This window comes from Ceratosolen solmsi, unplaced genomic scaffold (genome assembly GCF_000503995.2).
Source record: "Ceratosolen solmsi marchali unplaced genomic scaffold, CerSol_1.0 scaffold39, whole genome shotgun sequence".
Lineage (NCBI taxonomy): Eukaryota > Metazoa > Arthropoda > Insecta > Hymenoptera > Agaonidae > Ceratosolen > Ceratosolen solmsi.
In genome coordinates this window covers 1,820,825-1,839,380 of record NW_011948433.1, presented here as the reverse complement: position 1 = coordinate 1,839,380, position 18,556 = coordinate 1,820,825, and the positions used below count along the sequence as shown (strand labels likewise).

At 39.0% G+C, this 18,556-nt stretch overlaps 2 protein-coding genes across 2 annotated transcripts in view; both read left to right on the top strand.

Annotated features, from left to right (window-relative positions):
• Positions 1-11,302, top strand: part of Ir8a (Ionotropic receptor 8a) — a 27,618-nt gene extending 16,316 nt beyond the window's left edge. Inside the window, exons 3-17 of the mRNA XM_011502598.1 lie at positions 125-277; positions 1,600-1,803; positions 2,942-3,108; positions 4,097-4,291; positions 4,546-4,716; positions 5,308-5,505; positions 6,862-7,080; positions 7,517-7,616; positions 8,061-8,238; positions 8,756-8,939; positions 9,397-9,518; positions 9,586-9,733; positions 9,804-9,973; positions 10,062-10,183; positions 10,910-11,302. Coding sequence (XP_011500900.1) covers positions 125-277; positions 1,600-1,803; positions 2,942-3,108; positions 4,097-4,291; positions 4,546-4,716; positions 5,308-5,505; positions 6,862-7,080; positions 7,517-7,616; positions 8,061-8,238; positions 8,756-8,939; positions 9,397-9,518; positions 9,586-9,733; positions 9,804-9,973; positions 10,062-10,183; positions 10,910-11,193 — 2,615 coding nt within the window. The 3' untranslated portion in view covers positions 11,194-11,302. The remainder of the gene's footprint in view (positions 1-124; positions 278-1,599; positions 1,804-2,941; positions 3,109-4,096; positions 4,292-4,545; positions 4,717-5,307; positions 5,506-6,861; positions 7,081-7,516; positions 7,617-8,060; positions 8,239-8,755; positions 8,940-9,396; positions 9,519-9,585; positions 9,734-9,803; positions 9,974-10,061; positions 10,184-10,909) is intronic.
• A 1,164-nt stretch (positions 11,303-12,466) lies between these two features.
• LOC105364618 (DNA ligase 1) lies at positions 12,467-15,989 on the top strand. Its single transcript, XM_011502597.1, has 3 exons — positions 12,467-12,524; positions 12,600-14,519; positions 15,016-15,989. Exons 1-3 carry the CDS (start codon positions 12,498-12,500, stop codon positions 15,619-15,621), a joined length of 2,553 nt encoding a protein of 850 aa, XP_011500899.1. The 5' UTR covers positions 12,467-12,497; the 3' UTR covers positions 15,622-15,989.
• Positions 15,990-18,556: the final 2,567 nt, after the last annotated feature.

Sequence of the window (18,556 nt, the reverse complement as noted above, 5' to 3'; positions counted from 1 at the left end):
CGGGTTACCCTCGTAAGATCCCAGGCGCCGGTCACCCTACGTTAGTTTGCAACCTCTCGACATCACGATCCCCGCTTTCTACGCGGCCTTACTCATTTCCAACCTTGCTTTTATGGTTTCGCAGTGCTTGTATTGGAGAATCATGACGCCTACGTCCTCGGGATGGTGAACGACGTAATCGCCGAGGCCGAAAGCGCCTACGGGGCAAACCTCATTAGAATGGATGTGCGTACCGTGCAGGTGGATAGGGAGTATGTCGACGAGAACTACGAGAAAGGTAGACCTTGAAATGCGATCTTTTCGCTTTTCGGAAAGCTGCGAACGCAGTTCAAAAGAGATCAGAGTGGAGACGGAGACGAGCGATTTTTCATTATTGTTTCGTACCATCTCAAACATTACTTTTAAGTCTGTAATAATTGAAAGCAACGAATAAGCATTAGCCAGCACATGATTGCACACTCGACTCTCGAATCCAATTTTTAGAAGAGGTTTATTATTTTATTTGAATGTTCTTTTTGCTTTTCCTTTTTAAATATATAAAAAACAAAAGTAGGTTTTTTCTATCTTCAATTATATTACAAATTATGGGTTTTATTCGTTCAATCGACTTAATACATAATGATGATTATTTATTTGAAGGTTATATTTTAGCAAGTGGACACTAATTTTTCATGCTTTGTTCTATTTTATATCTAAATATTAATATAATATTTGTTTATAATAATATTTAATAATATTATATATACAATATTAATGTAATACTTATATATACATGTGTTTCAATTCACGCCACTATCTAATGAAAAATGTTTAAAGTCTTTTCAAGTAATTTTGTTATGGAATACTTGTTTTATGCGTATACTTGAATTTTGTTTTAGTAAAATCCGATCTAATCTTTTAAAAATCATACCGTCGAAGCGGACAATCGTATTTAATTTAAATATCATTGATTAGACAATCAATCGACAATTCTATTATATTTTTTGATCTATTTAATGAATTTTATGTTATAAAAATATGTAATATTTTATAGAAATTTTATGTGAAAAAGATTTATTAATTTTTATTATAATTATATAATGATTATTTTTGAATTACTAAAAATTTCAACAAGAAATAAAAGTTAACTAGTGATATAATTCGAAGATATATAATAATTTATATAATTTTATAATATTTTCTTATAATATTAAAGGATATTAGTTTGAAATTAAAAAATGAATTAAAAAAATTTCATCATATTTGGGATATGAAATATATACTTAATGATTTTCTTTTCTTTTCTTTTTTTATTTATAAAATGACCTAATATTAAAACCTTTGTCGGAGTTCCTTTTAAAAGATATTATATCGATATATTGCATAAGGAACGCGTTACTCGGGATGAATTACTGCATCAGCTTAAACATATAAAAAGCTTCATTATTAGACAAATTTGAATCGGAGTAATAATCTATTTCGCTTCATACCATAGATTTGCTGCCCAAATACTGAGATTTGCATTATAACATGTTTCATCGTTACCCCTTGAGCCATTCAAACGTCCAAGTATCATTTCACAATGATTGACCGATAATGCCAATCAACTCCTCGTTCTAGTATGTGCCCAGCTTTACAAGGGCATCAGCATCATCCTGGATATGACGTGGACCGGTTGGGACAAGTTGCGAGAGCTCGCGCACGACTTTGGCATTATTTACAAACGTGGCGACATGATAATTAGTCCTTACGTCCAGGCCATCGACGACATCATGATGTTCAAGAACACCACCGATATTGCTCTCATCTTCCAAAACGAGAAGGGTCGGTATTGCCTATTCCGATATTTAAGTCATACGATGCGAGTAGTAATATTACAATACTAATTTCTATTTTCATGAATGGCGGTCTTTTTGTTTTTAAAATGTTGTACTCCAATAGTAATTGTAGCTTTTTTCTTTTTTATTAGTTTCTTCTTTTTCTTCTTTTTTCTTTTTTCTTTTTTTTTTTCAATTTACAGTGTTCAATTGGGGCCAAACAAATATTAGCCTATTTTGTCGATATATGTATTCTGGCAATTGAAAAATATTCGTACACTTTAAGTAATATGCTTGCTCCCTTGTCGGAAAAGTTATTTCACGATTTGTTAATTGAATAAGCGATTCTAATAAACGTGTGCGCGTATTAAGTTTATGGAGGCACGCGCAGTGTAAAAAGAGCGATGGGAGGAGAAAACGTAATGGGTAAGCTGTGGCGGCCAATTTCAAGCATCAATTTAGTGGAAAATATGATTCATTTTTGGGTAAGAAGACACCTTTGTCGCGAAAGGAATTCTCGTAGCAAAAGAAATACTGGCTATTTGCTCAAGCGAGAGACGAGCAACAAAAGCCCTTAGTATCCGTCCGACGAGCCATTCAGGAATGAAAAGCTAGTTTTATCAAGAGCAAATTAATAGTTAACGCACGCGCGAACAGCAAATATGATATGGAACAAGGATTCCTTTGTGGGGCGCGCATCGGCATCCCGGGAATGCGGCTTTCATGCGGAGCGGACTTCCGCGGAGATGAAGTCACATTCCCAGGAGAGAAATAATTTCGCCGGGACCGAGGCTCGCTTTTCGCCGCAAGTGGAAATTCTTCGGGCCGCCCCGAGACGAGTCCCCGCGCGTTCGGTAAGAGGACGCCGCCGAACGTAAAAGGAATCCTTTTCTCGGGAGGGCATTGTTCGCTCGCCGGCCCGGTCTGCCTCCCAAATGTTGCCCTTCAAAGAAAGGAAAAAAGCCGGCGAATTGTCACGGCCGGGGGATGGTTCCTTGGCCCGCTCTCGATCCATTCTTTCGCGAGTTGGACACGTACGACGTGGCCGGTGGCGAGGGTGCCGCGAGGAGGGGTGGGGGTACACCCGAGGGCCGCGCTTCGATTTCCCAGCGTGTAATTTGGCATCGATTGCACGTCTGTCGCAGAGCTCAACCAGACCCTCTACTACCTCATCGGCAATTCCATAATCAGGCTCGTCGTCATTGATTACCTCTCGCCGCAGACCGTCAAGCGCATCGGCAGCATGAGGCCTCTGCCTTCTTACTACGCCATTTACGCCAATACCAAACAGATGGAGGAACTTTTCAAAACGGTACGATCTCTCGCTCCTTTCCTTCCCCCCGGCGCTTCTTTTCAATACGCACCTGTAACGAGAAGCGATCGGGGCGCGCGAGTCGCGTGGCACTGTGTACAATGAGCCCGCGTTTTGAATAAAATATGTATTTCCTGTTTGCTCAAGCCTCGAGAAGAAAGAGGCATGAAAACAAGAGTGAGAGAAAAAAAATAAGAAACAAATGATTCTAACACCTGGGCGTAAAATAAACTGCTTTCCCGTGTACCGTGAACCGCTGAAAGCTGAAAACAGTCACGCTTTGTCCGCGTATCGCCTGGGAACGAGGAGATAGATCGCTGGAATTCGTCGCCGTTGCTTTCGAAAAGTGTTGAGCTTAAAGCTAGCGTTATTCACGTATGTGCGCGCATTACGCACAATGTGCTTATGTGTCGTGTCTACATGCTGGATTGCGAGAGGACGTAAGCACACGCGTGGATAATACGTAGGTGCTTGTACATACACTATAATATTAGCTTCTTTTATCCTGCCTATATCTCGTCCATAATTACGTGGTGTCTGGTTTGGACTATTTCATTCAATTTCAGGGCGTCACGATACGAGAAAACAGTTTATTCATCTTGCCAAAGAAAAAAAAAATTGCTTTTGGGCTTTATAATTTTTTATTTAAAATAAATTTGATAAAATAAGTGATAAAAAAAGAAGTTTTTGTACGATGAGTTTATTTACATCGCAATGTGTATGAAATATATTAAATAGAGCATTGGTGTTATTGGTTGCTTTAATTATTTCCAATCGCTCGTGACTAATAATAAATAAATGCATGCTTATTGAAAAAAACCAAAGAACAATAACAAAACAAAACAAAACAAAAATAAAACAAAAACAAAAAACAAAAGAGAAATAGTTAAATCGATTGCAAGCTTTGATAATTTTTATCGATACCTAGACACATTCCCACTTGTCCATTATCCAATAAATCACCATTATCCAGCATAATTTATTTTAGGCTGCCGACGGTGGTCTAGTTAGGCGCAATGGACTATGGCACTTGGTCTTTATGGACAACAATTATGCTCAGTTCTCGTATTTCAAGGGGATTTCCTCGATCAACGTTACCATCAACGCCCTGACCATGAAGGAGGACGTCTGCTGCCATTTAATGTACACCGAGGTCCCATGCAATTGTCCGCCCGACTTCAACGTGCGTCTCTAGCTTACCGAATGTTCAAAATATTTTTCTTCATCTCCATGTCGCGCTTAAATTAAATCATACATTTAATTGAATAATTCAACCATCATTCTCAACATTGTAAATGACTAATGATTGCAAACAATACTTTAGCACATTTTACCGACAATAGATCGTGAGAGTGGGTACTTTTAATGCTTATTTTTATTTATTAATTTACATTGTTTTTTTCTTTTTTTTTTCTTTTTTTTATGTAATTTCTTTAGATATTTGAGCATTATTTTCGTCGACTTGTCAATCTCATTGTCGAAATACTAAGCGAATTACAGTCCTCGAATCTACTTTATGAGCCACAAACGGGCCAGTGTAATAATAAAAATTCATCTACTAACTCCTTGAATGGTACAGTTTTGGATTTCGATAAGAGGCTGCTAGCTGTAAGTATGCAAGGAAAATATTTCACATCATCTATTTAACGTGGGCAACTTTGCTATTGTTAAATATTAACAGAGGAATGTACATGAAAACGCCGGTTAAATATTAAATGTTAGTGGATTATGAAAATTTTAATTACCTAGTCTGACACTTTAAACGTAAAATGAACACATTAAACTAATAGAAATTCCAACGAATTAACGTAATTTTAAAAAACCTATTGTCTCGGAAGGAAATTAATTTAAATTAATCCGGCAAGATTAATCATCGGCAGTTACCAACGACAAATTTCAATTGCCAAATTTTTTAAAATTAGTATTTAAATATAATAAGCGCGTAATAAAATAATTCGATCGAAAATAAAGATACTCATTTTAAGACCGTATGCATAAATATTAAAGGATTATAAATTATAATATTACATTATGAAGCTCTAACTCTCTAACTTGCTTGGGCATTATCAAGGTCTGCCAATTTATCTAAAATCTTCCAATCCAAAAGTAATTCGGTATGTCACATTAATAATTCAATAAAAATTTGGTATTAGCACACAATATAAATAGGAAGGAAGGTTAAATATTTTAATTGTATAGAAAATATCGAAAAACGATACGTTCGAATATTTGGCGAAGACAACCATGATCTCATACAAAGCTACAGTGGATGTGTTTGAATTGAGAAAGGGACAATTGACACAGAACGCCACATGGAATCGTCAAAATGGCATTCAGGCTTTGCCTAATCGCACTATTCAGGCTGCACGACGATACTTTCGCATTGGAACAACCGAGGTAAATACTTCCAAGCGTCGAAGAATAATAAGAATTAATTATCTTAATGATGCTTTGTCGTCTATGCGGCACTTCATTAACGCACACGCGTCCAATGTAATTTGATCGAATATTAAATAGCATTGGCTTACTTACTATTTTATCGCTTTGTCATGGAATTGTTTCGATGATTTTAATAGAGCAACGACTGTAGTCGTTGCCCGTCACAGTCACTAAATATCATTAATCGCTTTCGAAACAAAAAAATAAAAAAACAAAAAACAAGAACAAATTTATCAGTGCATAATTGAAACAAATGTTACTAATAAATTAATACAATTAATATATAATTGAAGTTCCTTTCGAGGTGTTAATCTTTATATCATAAAAAAAGGTATTACTTTTTGTAATAAAATGTTGCTTAATGGAAGTCTATTTATATCCATGTAATTTTACGATTTTACAGTTAAGTAGCAAAATTCACTGGACTCGTGAGATAATATATTCACGCTATTAGAGAGAATATTTACAAGAAAATCGAAACGAATTTTTTTTTTTTTTATCTTATTTTATATTTGATTAGATTTATTTGTGAATAATATTGCCACTTAGTGTGTTTGGACTTGACATAAAAATAACATTTAGAATATGTAATTAAAAATTTTTCTCTCTCTTTTATTTTGTAGAATATTATAAATTGTCATTATTTAATTATCAATATATAAATATATTTTATAGTGTAGTCATACTTTATAAATAATTCATTTGATTGTAATTTCTTTAAAGACAAAGAAACAGCAGAAGAAAAAAACAATCAGCAATTATAAAAGAACGTTTCATTTTAGATAAAACGCTCTTCTCTATGAAAATTTCCAAATCTATCGTATAATCGTATAAGCATGCTTGATCTATTAGATCACTATTTAAAAAGATCGTGGATAAATTTTGCGCACCCGCTTAGTAATCATAAAAGCGTGAATGTTACTTAACTTTGATTAACGACTTGACGCCTATGAATCCATACTATAGTTTCGCTTAATAACTTAATATATCTAATTACACGATTCAATAACGAACATTAATCATATTAATCAAGATGCTATGTCAATTAAAGTGAATTTGTCTAAAGTCTAATCAAATATGGACAATCGAGTATGATATCAGATACAAACAATTACTGAAATTTACAATTATACGATAATGATATATTATTATTATACTTGATATATTATAAATGATATATTATTATTACACTCATCTATTTATATTGTTTTTATAAATTGATAATAATTAAAATATTACTGCAAATACTTTTGCACTCGTATAATAAATGTTGAAAATCATGATAAATCTTTTTTAATGATCACAAATAAATAGGCCATTCCTTGGACAATTAAAAAGAAGGATCCAATTACGAAAGAGTATTTGAAAAATGCAGATGGCGACTTCGTATGGGAAGGATATTGTATCGAACTTATTGAAAAATTGGCTAATATGATGGAATTCGATTACGATCTCGTTATACCAGAGGATGGTGAATTTGGTGTTAGGGTGAATGGAATTTGGAATGGTCTTGTTGGCGATTTAGCCAAAGGAGTAAATATTTTATTTTTATTTCTGCCTGTATATATATATATATATATATATATATATATATATATATACTTTTTAATGATATTTTTTTAAGATTATATAAATATGCGACATAACTTTGTGACTTTTGCTTCTAAATTAGGTTTTAATGATGAAAATCAAAAATAAATAAAAAGATTAAAAATAGTAATTAAATTTAAATTGTTAGTATGAAAAGTATGATTATATTTTACGATCGTTGCAATTATATTTATTAAGAGAAACAAAAAATTGATTCCTTTATCGTACAATTTCTCTATGGTAATTAATATTTTATTAAATAAAATTTTATCATTAGATAATGTTAAATACGAAGCGTTTTCCTTCGGAATTACAAATTTTTGTATAAAGAAAGTCGGCGCTCAGGACTTTTCTAAATTTGTGTGTTTCTCTATATTAGCAAACGGACATTGCGATTGGCGCTCTTACAATGACATCAGAGCGAGAGGAAGTCATTGACTTTGTCGCTCCCTACTTTGAACAATCTGGCATACTGATCGGTAAATCAATTTACAGCATGACTGCCTATCTATTATTTCACGTATTTGAATACATTTTTTGTGGTCATAAATATTTTCCATCTAATAGCCACGGGCCTCTTTTACATAAAGAAATAATTGCTTGAAATTTCAAATCAAACTCGCCTTACGGTCTCTTATAAAAATAATAGAAATTTTATAAAATCTCAATGCTTTCTTAGACACCGAAATGTAAGATCGATTAAAGAATACGAATAATTCAATGCCTTTGACTCGTGTTATTTCCCAATGGTATTAGAATAAAATACTTATTACTATGATGATAGCTTTCGACAAGCTGCCTTTAACACTATTCAAATACTTAATAAACTGACTCAGGCATTATTAATACAAAATGACTGTGCTCATTTAGCATTTAATATTAATGAAAAGACATTGAGAGATGATTTAACTTTTCTTCCATAGTCATGAGGAAACCTGTACGAAAGGCGTCATTATTCAAATTTATGACCGTGCTGAGACTGGAGGTTTGGCTCAGTATCGTCGGGGCTCTAACCCTTACCGGAATCATGATCTGGATTCTCGACAAATATTCTCCTTACAGTGCGCGTAACAACAAACGCATGTACCCCTATCCATGCAGGTATAATTTGTGCGATTGTGCGATGTGTGGCGTTACAGGTAAAGCTGGCGTTTCAAAGTTATTTTGCGCTTCATTTGCTTAGGACATTGAATCCTTTTATGAAAATTCCAATGTGCAGATAAACTTTCTCGAGAAGGTCTTTTTAGTCGAGAATATTGAATTTACATTTTTTTTTCTGCCAGCAATCTATTGTTTCGATCTTTTACGTTCCTTTATGCATTACTCGATCTTTATAAAACGACTGACATTCATAGTAATGTATGCAACATCGAATGAAACTCGCCAAATGAGTAAAGTGCACAAAGTATCCTGAATTAAAGCTTGAAATTTATCGAGATATTGCAGACCTAAGGAAGGCAGGGTATTTCGGCAGTAGTTTGCAAATAATCTGAATCCTACATCCCTACCGCGCGCGATTGATGTTCCAAATATCTTGATGGATCGAAGGCCGATGGTCCGATCGGTTAATCGTTTTTTTCTTTTTCAATTCTTTTCTTTCTTTTTCTTTTTTCATTAGGGAATTCACCCTGAAGGAGAGCTTCTGGTTCGCCTTAACGTCGTTCACGCCCCAAGGTGGCGGTGAGGCTCCGAAGGCGCTCTCGAGTCGTACCCTCGTCGCGGCCTACTGGCTTTTCGTCGTCCTCATGCTCGCCACCTTCACGGCCAACTTGGCGGCTTTCCTCACCGTCGAGAGGATGCAGGTGAGTTTAGTGGCCCCTAATGCGCACCTATCCCGCTCTACTTGGCTGAATGTCACGAGGCGATGTACGAAGGGGCTCACCAGCTCAAGCTCCTCCACTCGAAACATTATCGACGCACTGCCGATCAAACATGAAGCTCTTCGCTCGAGCGATGGACAATTATCGAATCAATTATTTTGCCATTACGATATGCTTGCTTCGCAAAATGAAAAAAAGAATGAGACCAACCGTGGCGCATTCGCGATATATTTTTCAGGCTGTAACGCTATCGTTCGTGTACGTACTTAGCCATCCTATTTCACACGCTAATAACACGCGAGCCAACAGTGCTTTTTAAGTATCAGAAGGAGTTTACGAGGCGAGTTTACACGCGAATGATACGTTCTTACAAGCCGCTCCGCTGCCGTATAATGATAAACTTTCGATTTACGAGCGATAACGAAAACGAATGTTGCAGTCGCCGGTGCAATCGCTCGAGCAGCTCGCGCGCCAATCTCGCATCAACTATACCGTTCTCGACAACTCCACGATTCACCAGTACTTTAAGAACATGAAGAGCGCCGAGGAGAAGCTTTACCAGTGAGTACGGACTAACAGCCAGTCATGCGCCTCTACTCCGATGTAACCGGCTTTCGTTTATTTCCAGGGTCTGGAAGGAAATCACGCTGAACAGCACGAGCGATCAAGTGGAGTATCGCGTTTGGGACTACCCGATTAAAGAGCAGTACGGCCACATCCTCCAGGCGATAACACAAGTTGGCCCCGTCAAGACCATCCAAGAGGGATTTCAGAAGGTGAGTAGAGAGTGGATGAAGTGCCTAGGCGACGTCGGGATGATAATGCCCGTGGGCCCTGTTTTTCCAGGTGATCGACAGCGAGAGCGCGGAGTTTGCCTTTATTCACGATTCCTCCGAGATAAGGTACGAGGTTACGCAAAACTGCAACCTCACCGAAGTCGGCGAGGTATTCGCCGAGCAGCCTTATGCCATTGCCGTGCAGCAGGGCAGCCATCTGCAGGAGGAGATCAGCAGGAGGTATTGCGTGGCGTTTTTACCCTCCGCGCGTTATCTCGCCGATTAATGTTTGACTGAATAATAAAAAGCAAATGACCACCTTATCTAGGATACTGGACCTGCAGAAGGATAGGTACTTCGAGTCCCTCAGCTCCAAGTACTGGAATCAGTCGCTCAAGGGATTCTGCCCAAATGCCGACGATAACGAGGGCATTACCTTGGAGAGCTTGGGTGAGTTGGTTTTGTCCGTACTTCCGTACTCTTCCGAGAACTACGCATTGCGATTACGGCGACATCAATGCGCCAAAGCATCGACAAAGTAATCCATCAGGACACCTCGTGTTTCTTTTAACAATGGAAAGTGCCATTTTCCCAATGATCGATCCTTCAATCAATTTGACTCTAAGACTTACATAATCGACACTCGTAATCCTTTGCATTAGTTTTTGTCGGGTTTTCAAAAAGTGTCGTTTAATGTGCAGTTATCGCGTAATCGGATGCTTGAAAGCCAGCGTTTTTTAACGATTGAATTTTCTAATTCTTACGTAATCAACACGTAATGAACGCCCCACACAGATGAAGATAATTTTATAATAACACGATACAATATTTCGAGAACTTTGCGAGTGATTTTTGTAATATTCCGTAGTTACCTCACCATCAATGCAAATATATTATTTATTAGTATGGCTACGAGCTTTCGTGCATATAAACTAACTAACATGTTTGCACGTTGAGCTAACCGAGACGAGTAATTACGAATAATATTCCGAAGAAGGCACAATAGTAGTAACTAACGCAATTTATTAACACCTTAGTCTTGGCTCGAAACATCGCGACAGCTGCGCAAGAATTATCACGCGAAACTATTGATTTCGAGAAGACAAGTGTACGGGATTGCGTGAGTGGAGATAAGATCTCATACTCTATCTGCATTGGCATTCTTTACATTCGTAGGTGGGGTCTTCATAGCTACGCTGTTTGGCTTGGCCCTGGCGATGGTGACGCTGGCCGGCGAGGTGATCTACTATCGGCGTCGCAACGCTAAGCAGGGTTTAGGTCAGCCGAAGGGTCGACGAAAGTCCAAGGAGATCGCGGTCGAGGAGGCGACGGTACAAGGACTCACGGCTCTGCAGCTCAAGCCGGCGCCCCTCATCGGCTTCGACGACAAGCCACTGAGCACGAAGCCACGAATCTCTCACATATCCGTCTATCCACGACCTTTTCCCTTCAAGGAATGAGCATCACGTGCACCGACGAACCACCCCTCTGCCGTACTATCTTTCAGCCCCTTCCCTCTCCGCCCCATTAGCACTGTACGTACATCAAGTGCCGACCATGTCTCTGTAATTCGTCAATAAAATGAAGTGCATACATTTGGAAATTGGTTTCTCATTCATTTTCACCCGCGCACTGCAATATGGGATGCCGGTTGTCATGCGACGAACTGGCCACTAAAGGCCCACAGTCAATAATAGCGTGTGGGGTTGTTTGGTGGGTCGGTTGGTAATGGTGAAGGTGGTGGTGGTGGCGGTGGGTGATGGGTGATTGGTGATGACGATGGAGGATGGAGATGGGGGAGGAGGAACATAGATCGACGGCCGTTTACGTGTGCGGCGTATTGCGCGATGAAGTCATCGCCCGTGAAGATAATCGTGTGGTAATCGTTTGCGTCGGTGACCGGCCGATCGGCCGTGACGCTCGACTTCTCCCCCCCCCTCGCCCCCCTGCGGTCGACTCGCGCTGCCCGATGCTTTTCCATCCCGTTCGGACGTGAGCTCGGGAAGAAAGGTTGGTTATAATCGGGAGCGAGGCAAGAGCCCGGCAACGAGGATTGCGCAATTAACAATCGGAGCCTCGTGCGCTAACTTCCGTCAGCCAAAGGTTTTGTCCACAATAAAAACAAAGAAAAGATCGACTTCGTTCTCCGTCGCGCCGCCTGTCCGCTCGCGTATGCATAAGGATCTCGCAAAAGCTCACGGCATGATAAAGCCATCCGAGCTCCCGGTATTGTCACTCCTACGCAAAATATCCCGGGATTCTCGCCTCTAATGCGTGTGAAATAATTAGTCATGGAGACCGATGCACCCACGCAATCGCTTAAGGCAATGAAAACTCCGGCTTTTCCCGCGTCTCTTTGATCGTTAAGTCGCTGGCTTTTCCAAGATCGGCGTTCGCTCCCGGCGCGTTCCTTCTCTTTGCGAAAGAGGAGAAACTCGAACGCGCCGCCCACGGTGAAACTCATCCGGCCGATCGATCCAACCACTATTCGCGCGAACGCATCGAGCGAAACGATCTTGCGGTCTAGTGGCGATCCCCTGAAGCGAGACCACGCAGGCGAATCTAGCAGTCAAATCTTTCAAATTGCAACGATTTTCGAGCGCCAATGTGACGGTAGCGCCCGCGTCGAGAGTAGGGAGGGAATGTCCCCTCGAGTGGTCGTGCGCGGTTACAGCCGCGTCGCGCCCTGGAAAGTTCTTATAAAGTCGCTGTGCCCGTTCGGCCAAGTCATTTCGCGGGAGAGTAATGATCGTTAACGAGCCGAATGCACCCGGACATGGCATTGCGTAAGGTAAGGGACCCGATAGTCATCGACGAGGCAGAGGAGGCCATGGGCCGACAATTCACATCGCGTTTGCATTTTCAGATAACCATTGGCCTAGTGGTCGCGTTGGCCTCCCTGGTCACCGCCGACTTCCATTACGAGCACTTCAAGACCTTCGGCATCGATGACGCGCGCAGGTCGTGGCTCGCGAACGGCCATCCGGGGCGCTCCTATAGGTCCGAGTCGACGCAGCTGGTCCCACGCCTCGCCGGCGTCCCATATCCTTACGACAACGCGAAACCAGACACCAATCCCATACCCTCGATTCTCGGGCCTGGAATCAAGAAGATTCCCAACGAGGACAAGGCTTTTAAGAAGGCCCTATCGTCCTCGGCCTCTATCGGCCGGCTCCCCGATCCCGTCGACGCACGATTCAAGGCCCCAAGGCTCAAGTCCGGGGCGCCGCGTTGCCAAGAGATCGCCGCCAAGCCGCAGAGCCAAGTAGGCACGGGCCCAGCTACTTACGGCCAAAAGCCAATTACGTGCTACAGATGCAAGGACTCGAAGAACGGAGCCACGTACGAGCACTGCTCCTACTCGGCTGAGCAGCCACGATCCGACACCCGACAGCCGAGGTCCAGCCTCGCCGCGGTTAAGCTCCTCGACAGTCTGAGCTCCGCCGCGACACCTTATCGCGACTCGAGGAAGGCCCCGGCGACCGGCGATCGGCTCTCCGGATCCTATAGATTTAGCGACGACTACTTTCAGCCTGAGGCTTCCCACGAGTTACCCGCGGGCTACGACAAGACGGTCGACAGTTGCGAGCGCGTGAAGCGCGACTCGATGATCTGCATGATCTGCAAGGACCCGAAGACCAATGGGAAGTACGAGCAGTGCTCGTACGTGGCCCAGCCGAACGAGAAGGCGTACGCTTACACGAAGTCGAGCTCGTTCGGCCCTACGAAGGTGAAACCGCGCGATCAGCCGCGTGAGAATGCCGATAACAAGGGGAGGAAGATCGCGGGTCAGCGGAAGGACGACGAGGTGTCCGAGTCCGGGGAGGATGGTTACGGGCATGAGACGGAGCCCGAGGAATTGTCCGAGCGCGAGGAGTCCGAGGAGCGGAGGAGGCATAGTGCCGAAGCTTCGGGCTCGGCCGAGGATAAGGAGGGGCACGGATCGGACTACGTGCCGGAGCACACTTATCATTACCCCGGCTACAAGGATTATAAGACAAGCTTCGACAATTACGATGCCGAGGACGGGGACGAGGATTCTGGATCCAGCCGGAGCGCCAAATCCAAGTCCAACTGCAAAACCTTGGAAAAGGACGGACAAACGTGCACCACGTGCACGGATCCAAAGACGGGCGGCAAGTCCGAGAGTTGCAACTACTCGCACGAGCCGAAAGACAAGGTCTACAAGTACAGCAAATCCAAGAGTTTCGGCTACCCGGAGTCTCGGCAAGCGAGCGATGGCGAGGGCGAGATGAAGTCGGATTCCTTGGATAAGCGTGAGCGCGAGAGTAGTGCCGAGGATTATACCGGTGACGCGAGCGAGCCCTCGACCTTGGATTACATACGCTCGGAATCCGAGAAGATATCTGAAAAGGTAAAGGGAAAGGGCGAGTGCCAGAAGATAAAGAAGAACGCTATGGTCTGTACGATATGCAAGGATCCGAAGACCGGCGGGAACTTCGAGCAGTGCAACTACTCGTTCGATCCCGACGACAAGGTCTATGCCTACTCCAAGTCCACGTCCTTCGGCAGTCCAACCAAGACATCCGCCGAGGATGATTACGCGAGCAGTGACGAGGAACGTCCCGATGAACGTCCCGAGGAACGTCACGAGGAACGTCACGAGGAACGTCACGAGGAACGTCCCGAGGAACGTCTCGAGGAACGTCCCGAGGAGACCTATAGCTTACCCATTATCTATCCGACGGGAACATCGGTTTCGGACTACGTACCCAAGGCTAGTAAGAGTCAATCTAGCGGCTCCTACGTAACCAAGAAACCCCAGGTAGTTAACATTTACCATCGTACGCAAAAATTACGACCTTAACTCCACCCTGGCTCGCCTCCAAGCCATGCAGTATTATAAGTATAATATCATAAAATCTATAAACTTTCTAGCCGAGTAGATAACACGCATAGAATTGCTTTTATTTTATCAGCGGTGCTTTGTAAATGCGCAAGCCGTAGAGTTTATTCTTAAAGATGCGATGCTGAGTGAGGAGAGGCGCTTGATTGTATGGGTTGGCTCGTTCGTTATATATTGCATGAGCTTGACGAATACGATGTTCCCATATTCGACTTCTCTTTTGGCTTTGCTGAGAATATTGAAATGACTGAATAACACGCGAACTGAACATCGAGTCAAGATCGTACTTTATCAGTAAAGTCCTTAAACTTTGACGGCGCGCAAGCTTTTAGACAATGTAATAAAGCACGTGTACGAGCCATTAAGGCGGCCGTGGATTTTTAATATAACATAAATGAAATGAATTTGACAAAAGGTACAAAATGACGAGGAGCAGAGCGAATCTCATGACAAGGCATCGAAATCAAAGGTAGACTCTGGCTTTTACGACGCGACGGTGCGCCGAGCCGAGATCGAGAAGATCGTAAAGAAAATAGGGGAGGAGGATCGATCCAAATGCAAGAAAGTCCTACGCGGCGACATGACTTGCTATAAATGTGCCGACGACAAGGGATTCACGAACGAGGAATGCGTCTACGTCGCCGAGCCCCGAGTCGAGGCGTCCAAGAAGAAGAGCAGCCAGGTCGAGGAAGCGTCGTCGATATCCGTGGCTACGGTGAAGCCATTTGACGGAACCAACTCGTCGACAACGGAGAAGCTGCTGGAGCCGCTCACGTCCAATAGTCGGATGCCCGTAGTGAGCAATAGGAAAATACGTGAGGCCAAGGGGCAGCCGAGGGATCAGGACGAGGAGTTCGAGGTGCTGGATGAGGAGCGGCGCGAGGCTGAGCCCTATGAATACGTGGCGGAGACCAGACCCGTTTATGACAAGGTGCTGGGCATTACCCTGCCGGCCTACATGTTGCAAAAGTCCCCGCACGAGATCGAATTCGACGCGATTGTTGAGAACTCGACGTTTTAGGAATCCTTATGATTATTATAATTTAATCTCTCGCAAAACTATTTGTAAAACTTTGCAGAGTGCCAATTCCTTCCGGGTACACGCGACGAAAAATTGTATTACTAGATACTTATAATCGTTGTTTTGCTATTCTACAAATTTTACGCCCTAGGTATGTTGGATAAGTGGCCACGAGCTTTGAAACTGTTAATATGCGAATTTATGCAAACATTTAAGTGCGAGAAATCGTAGACGTGTGGTTAATTGTTCATAGATGATCGCAATTGACTGATACATTGAAAAAAAAGAAGATGTATAATAAAATGTTTTGCGATTGTAAGCTTCGAAGGTAAAGTTTTGACAAATAAATTACAAAAGAAATAGTTGGAAAGAACGCAACACGACAAAAAAAAAAATAAATAAAAAAGATAAAATTTTAAAAATAGAAAAAAATCGAGACAAAAAATACAAAATAAAGACAAAAGGCGTTCTATCGTTATTTTTCAACATAAAGGTAACATGGTAAGCAATAGAATTCAATCATGCGAATCTTGAGTCATTTGATAAAAAAATTTTACGCAATTACTTTCTCATCTTACAGTATACGCGCTACGGCACTGTGACAGTTGATTACATTAGTTCTTTACATTTTTTTAAAATTTTTTTTTATTTTAGACTTTTTATATTGTAATGGACTTTTTTGAAATTCAAGAAAGCCTTATCTATTTATGTGACGAAAATTTATGAAAATTTAAATTTACAAATTATTATTTTTCTTCAAGGATTTTTTTGGGGGGGGGGGGAGGGATTAATTTCAATATTGTCGTGGAAAAACATAATTTTACAGATAATACTTAATGTATTTTATAATTAATAACTAATTAATAATAAAAATGATATTTAAGCCCTTTTCCTCACGAATAACTTATTCATATTTATAAATCATATGTTTCATTTACATTTGAGGACTTTTGATTTCGCGATTTTATACTTCATCGCACGTATTTTTATCAAATTATCAGAATATAGTGTATTTTACTTGATTATTTACAATAAGCATTCTTGTGTTTTAGGAATAATTTATCATATTCAATTATCCTTACTAAATTTCCGCATGTTGAATTTACAAATCATAACTTTCAATACATAACTTTCGTTTTATGAAATTTACTCTCAAGTATAATAATGTAAAAAATTATTATATTACTAGATTGGTCTTGTATCTCAAAAAAAAAAAAAAACAATGTGATTTCTATTTCACGTAGACAATTTTACATTTGTATAAAAAATCATTTTTAATATTTATAATACGCATTGGGGATATTGTTATCATACATACTTTTCTTATTATTTCTAGTTATAAAGCCGAAAGTATTTGGGAGATAAAAAATATAATGTGTTTGGATATTTCATAAGACACAACGTAATTATCTTAAAAATTTGTAGTTAATTTAATAATTTATTTTTCTTATGATTGACAAAGTTATTCGTTCGTTGTTAAATCTATAAAGGAAATTGATATTAAAATCACATATATTGCATAAATTACAAAATATTTGAACAATTATTTTTACAAAATTATTATTACAATATGAAAAAGTTAAATATCTATAATATTGCTCAATAATTTTAAAGACCTCTGTTTTAAACAAAAATATCGAATTTACAGATCGATTATTTTAAAATGTATCGATTGGAAAGCGGAAATAATTGCTAACTGTGGCGTTAATATTTCGTGTTTGAATTACTAATTACAAATGCAATATTATATACTGTAAGTCATATTTTTTGTTTATGTTGCACGTACCATTTAGTTACATAGAGCAATAAATAATGAATAAATACATAAAATTAGCATAAAATGTAAATAAAAAAATTTAATAAAAATATTATTAAGCATATATTTATTTAAGTAGAATTTTGAACATTGTTAAAACAGTTTTTATAACAACAATTTAAGAATATTGAGTATATCGGCGTCTTATTTATATTTCTGAAAACTAAATCATCTGACTCAATTTGCTGTTTGTATGAAAATTATGTTTCAAGCAATTTCTTAATGCAATTGTAAATCTAAAAAATAAATATAACGAGCAAACATCTCTGATTTTAGACTTCATATATTAATTTCATTTTTATAATAAACTGATATTTTGATCGAATCCTTTATTACGAAAAAAATCTGGCTTTTCTTTTAAATTAACATTCTCAAATTAAATATATATTATATATATTTAATATTTTTATTACTCCATATAAATTCACGTATTTTAAATAGTTAAACATTTGAGATTAAAAGATTAGTAAAACGTTATGACATTTTTGATAAATAAAATATATGAAATATATAATACCTAGTCATAACGTTTATTTATAATTGAATTTTTAATGAGAAACTAAATTACATCACTATATGATACTCGATAATAATTTATTTATTGTATTTGATATAATTTTATGTAATAATGTATTTTTTTACCTTTAATAATATTATAATTTTTGCTATATCTTAAAACAAACAAACAAGCAAAAAAAAAACAAACAAAAACAAACAAAAAAAACAAAACAAAAAAACAAAAAAATTTTTTTAATATGTTAAATATTTAAAAATCATTATTCTCAATATTATTAAGTCTTATTATAACTTAATATATTTATAAAAAGTCATTATTTTATTTAAACACCCAATACAGGGGCAAGTAAAACTTTAATCCAATTTTAGGTATTATAATTTACTATTTTATAAGTACGAAATTGTAATTTTTTATTATAATTAACTACATTAAATACTTACAAGATTTATACAACAATTAACAAGTGGAGATATTCATAATTTTAATAGAAATAGGAAAATTATCATCAAGTTGAAGATTATTCACCGCTATTTTAAACATACAAGTACAGCACTTAAAGTAGGCTAATATACAGATTTAAATTTAAAAACGCAAGAAGCTTA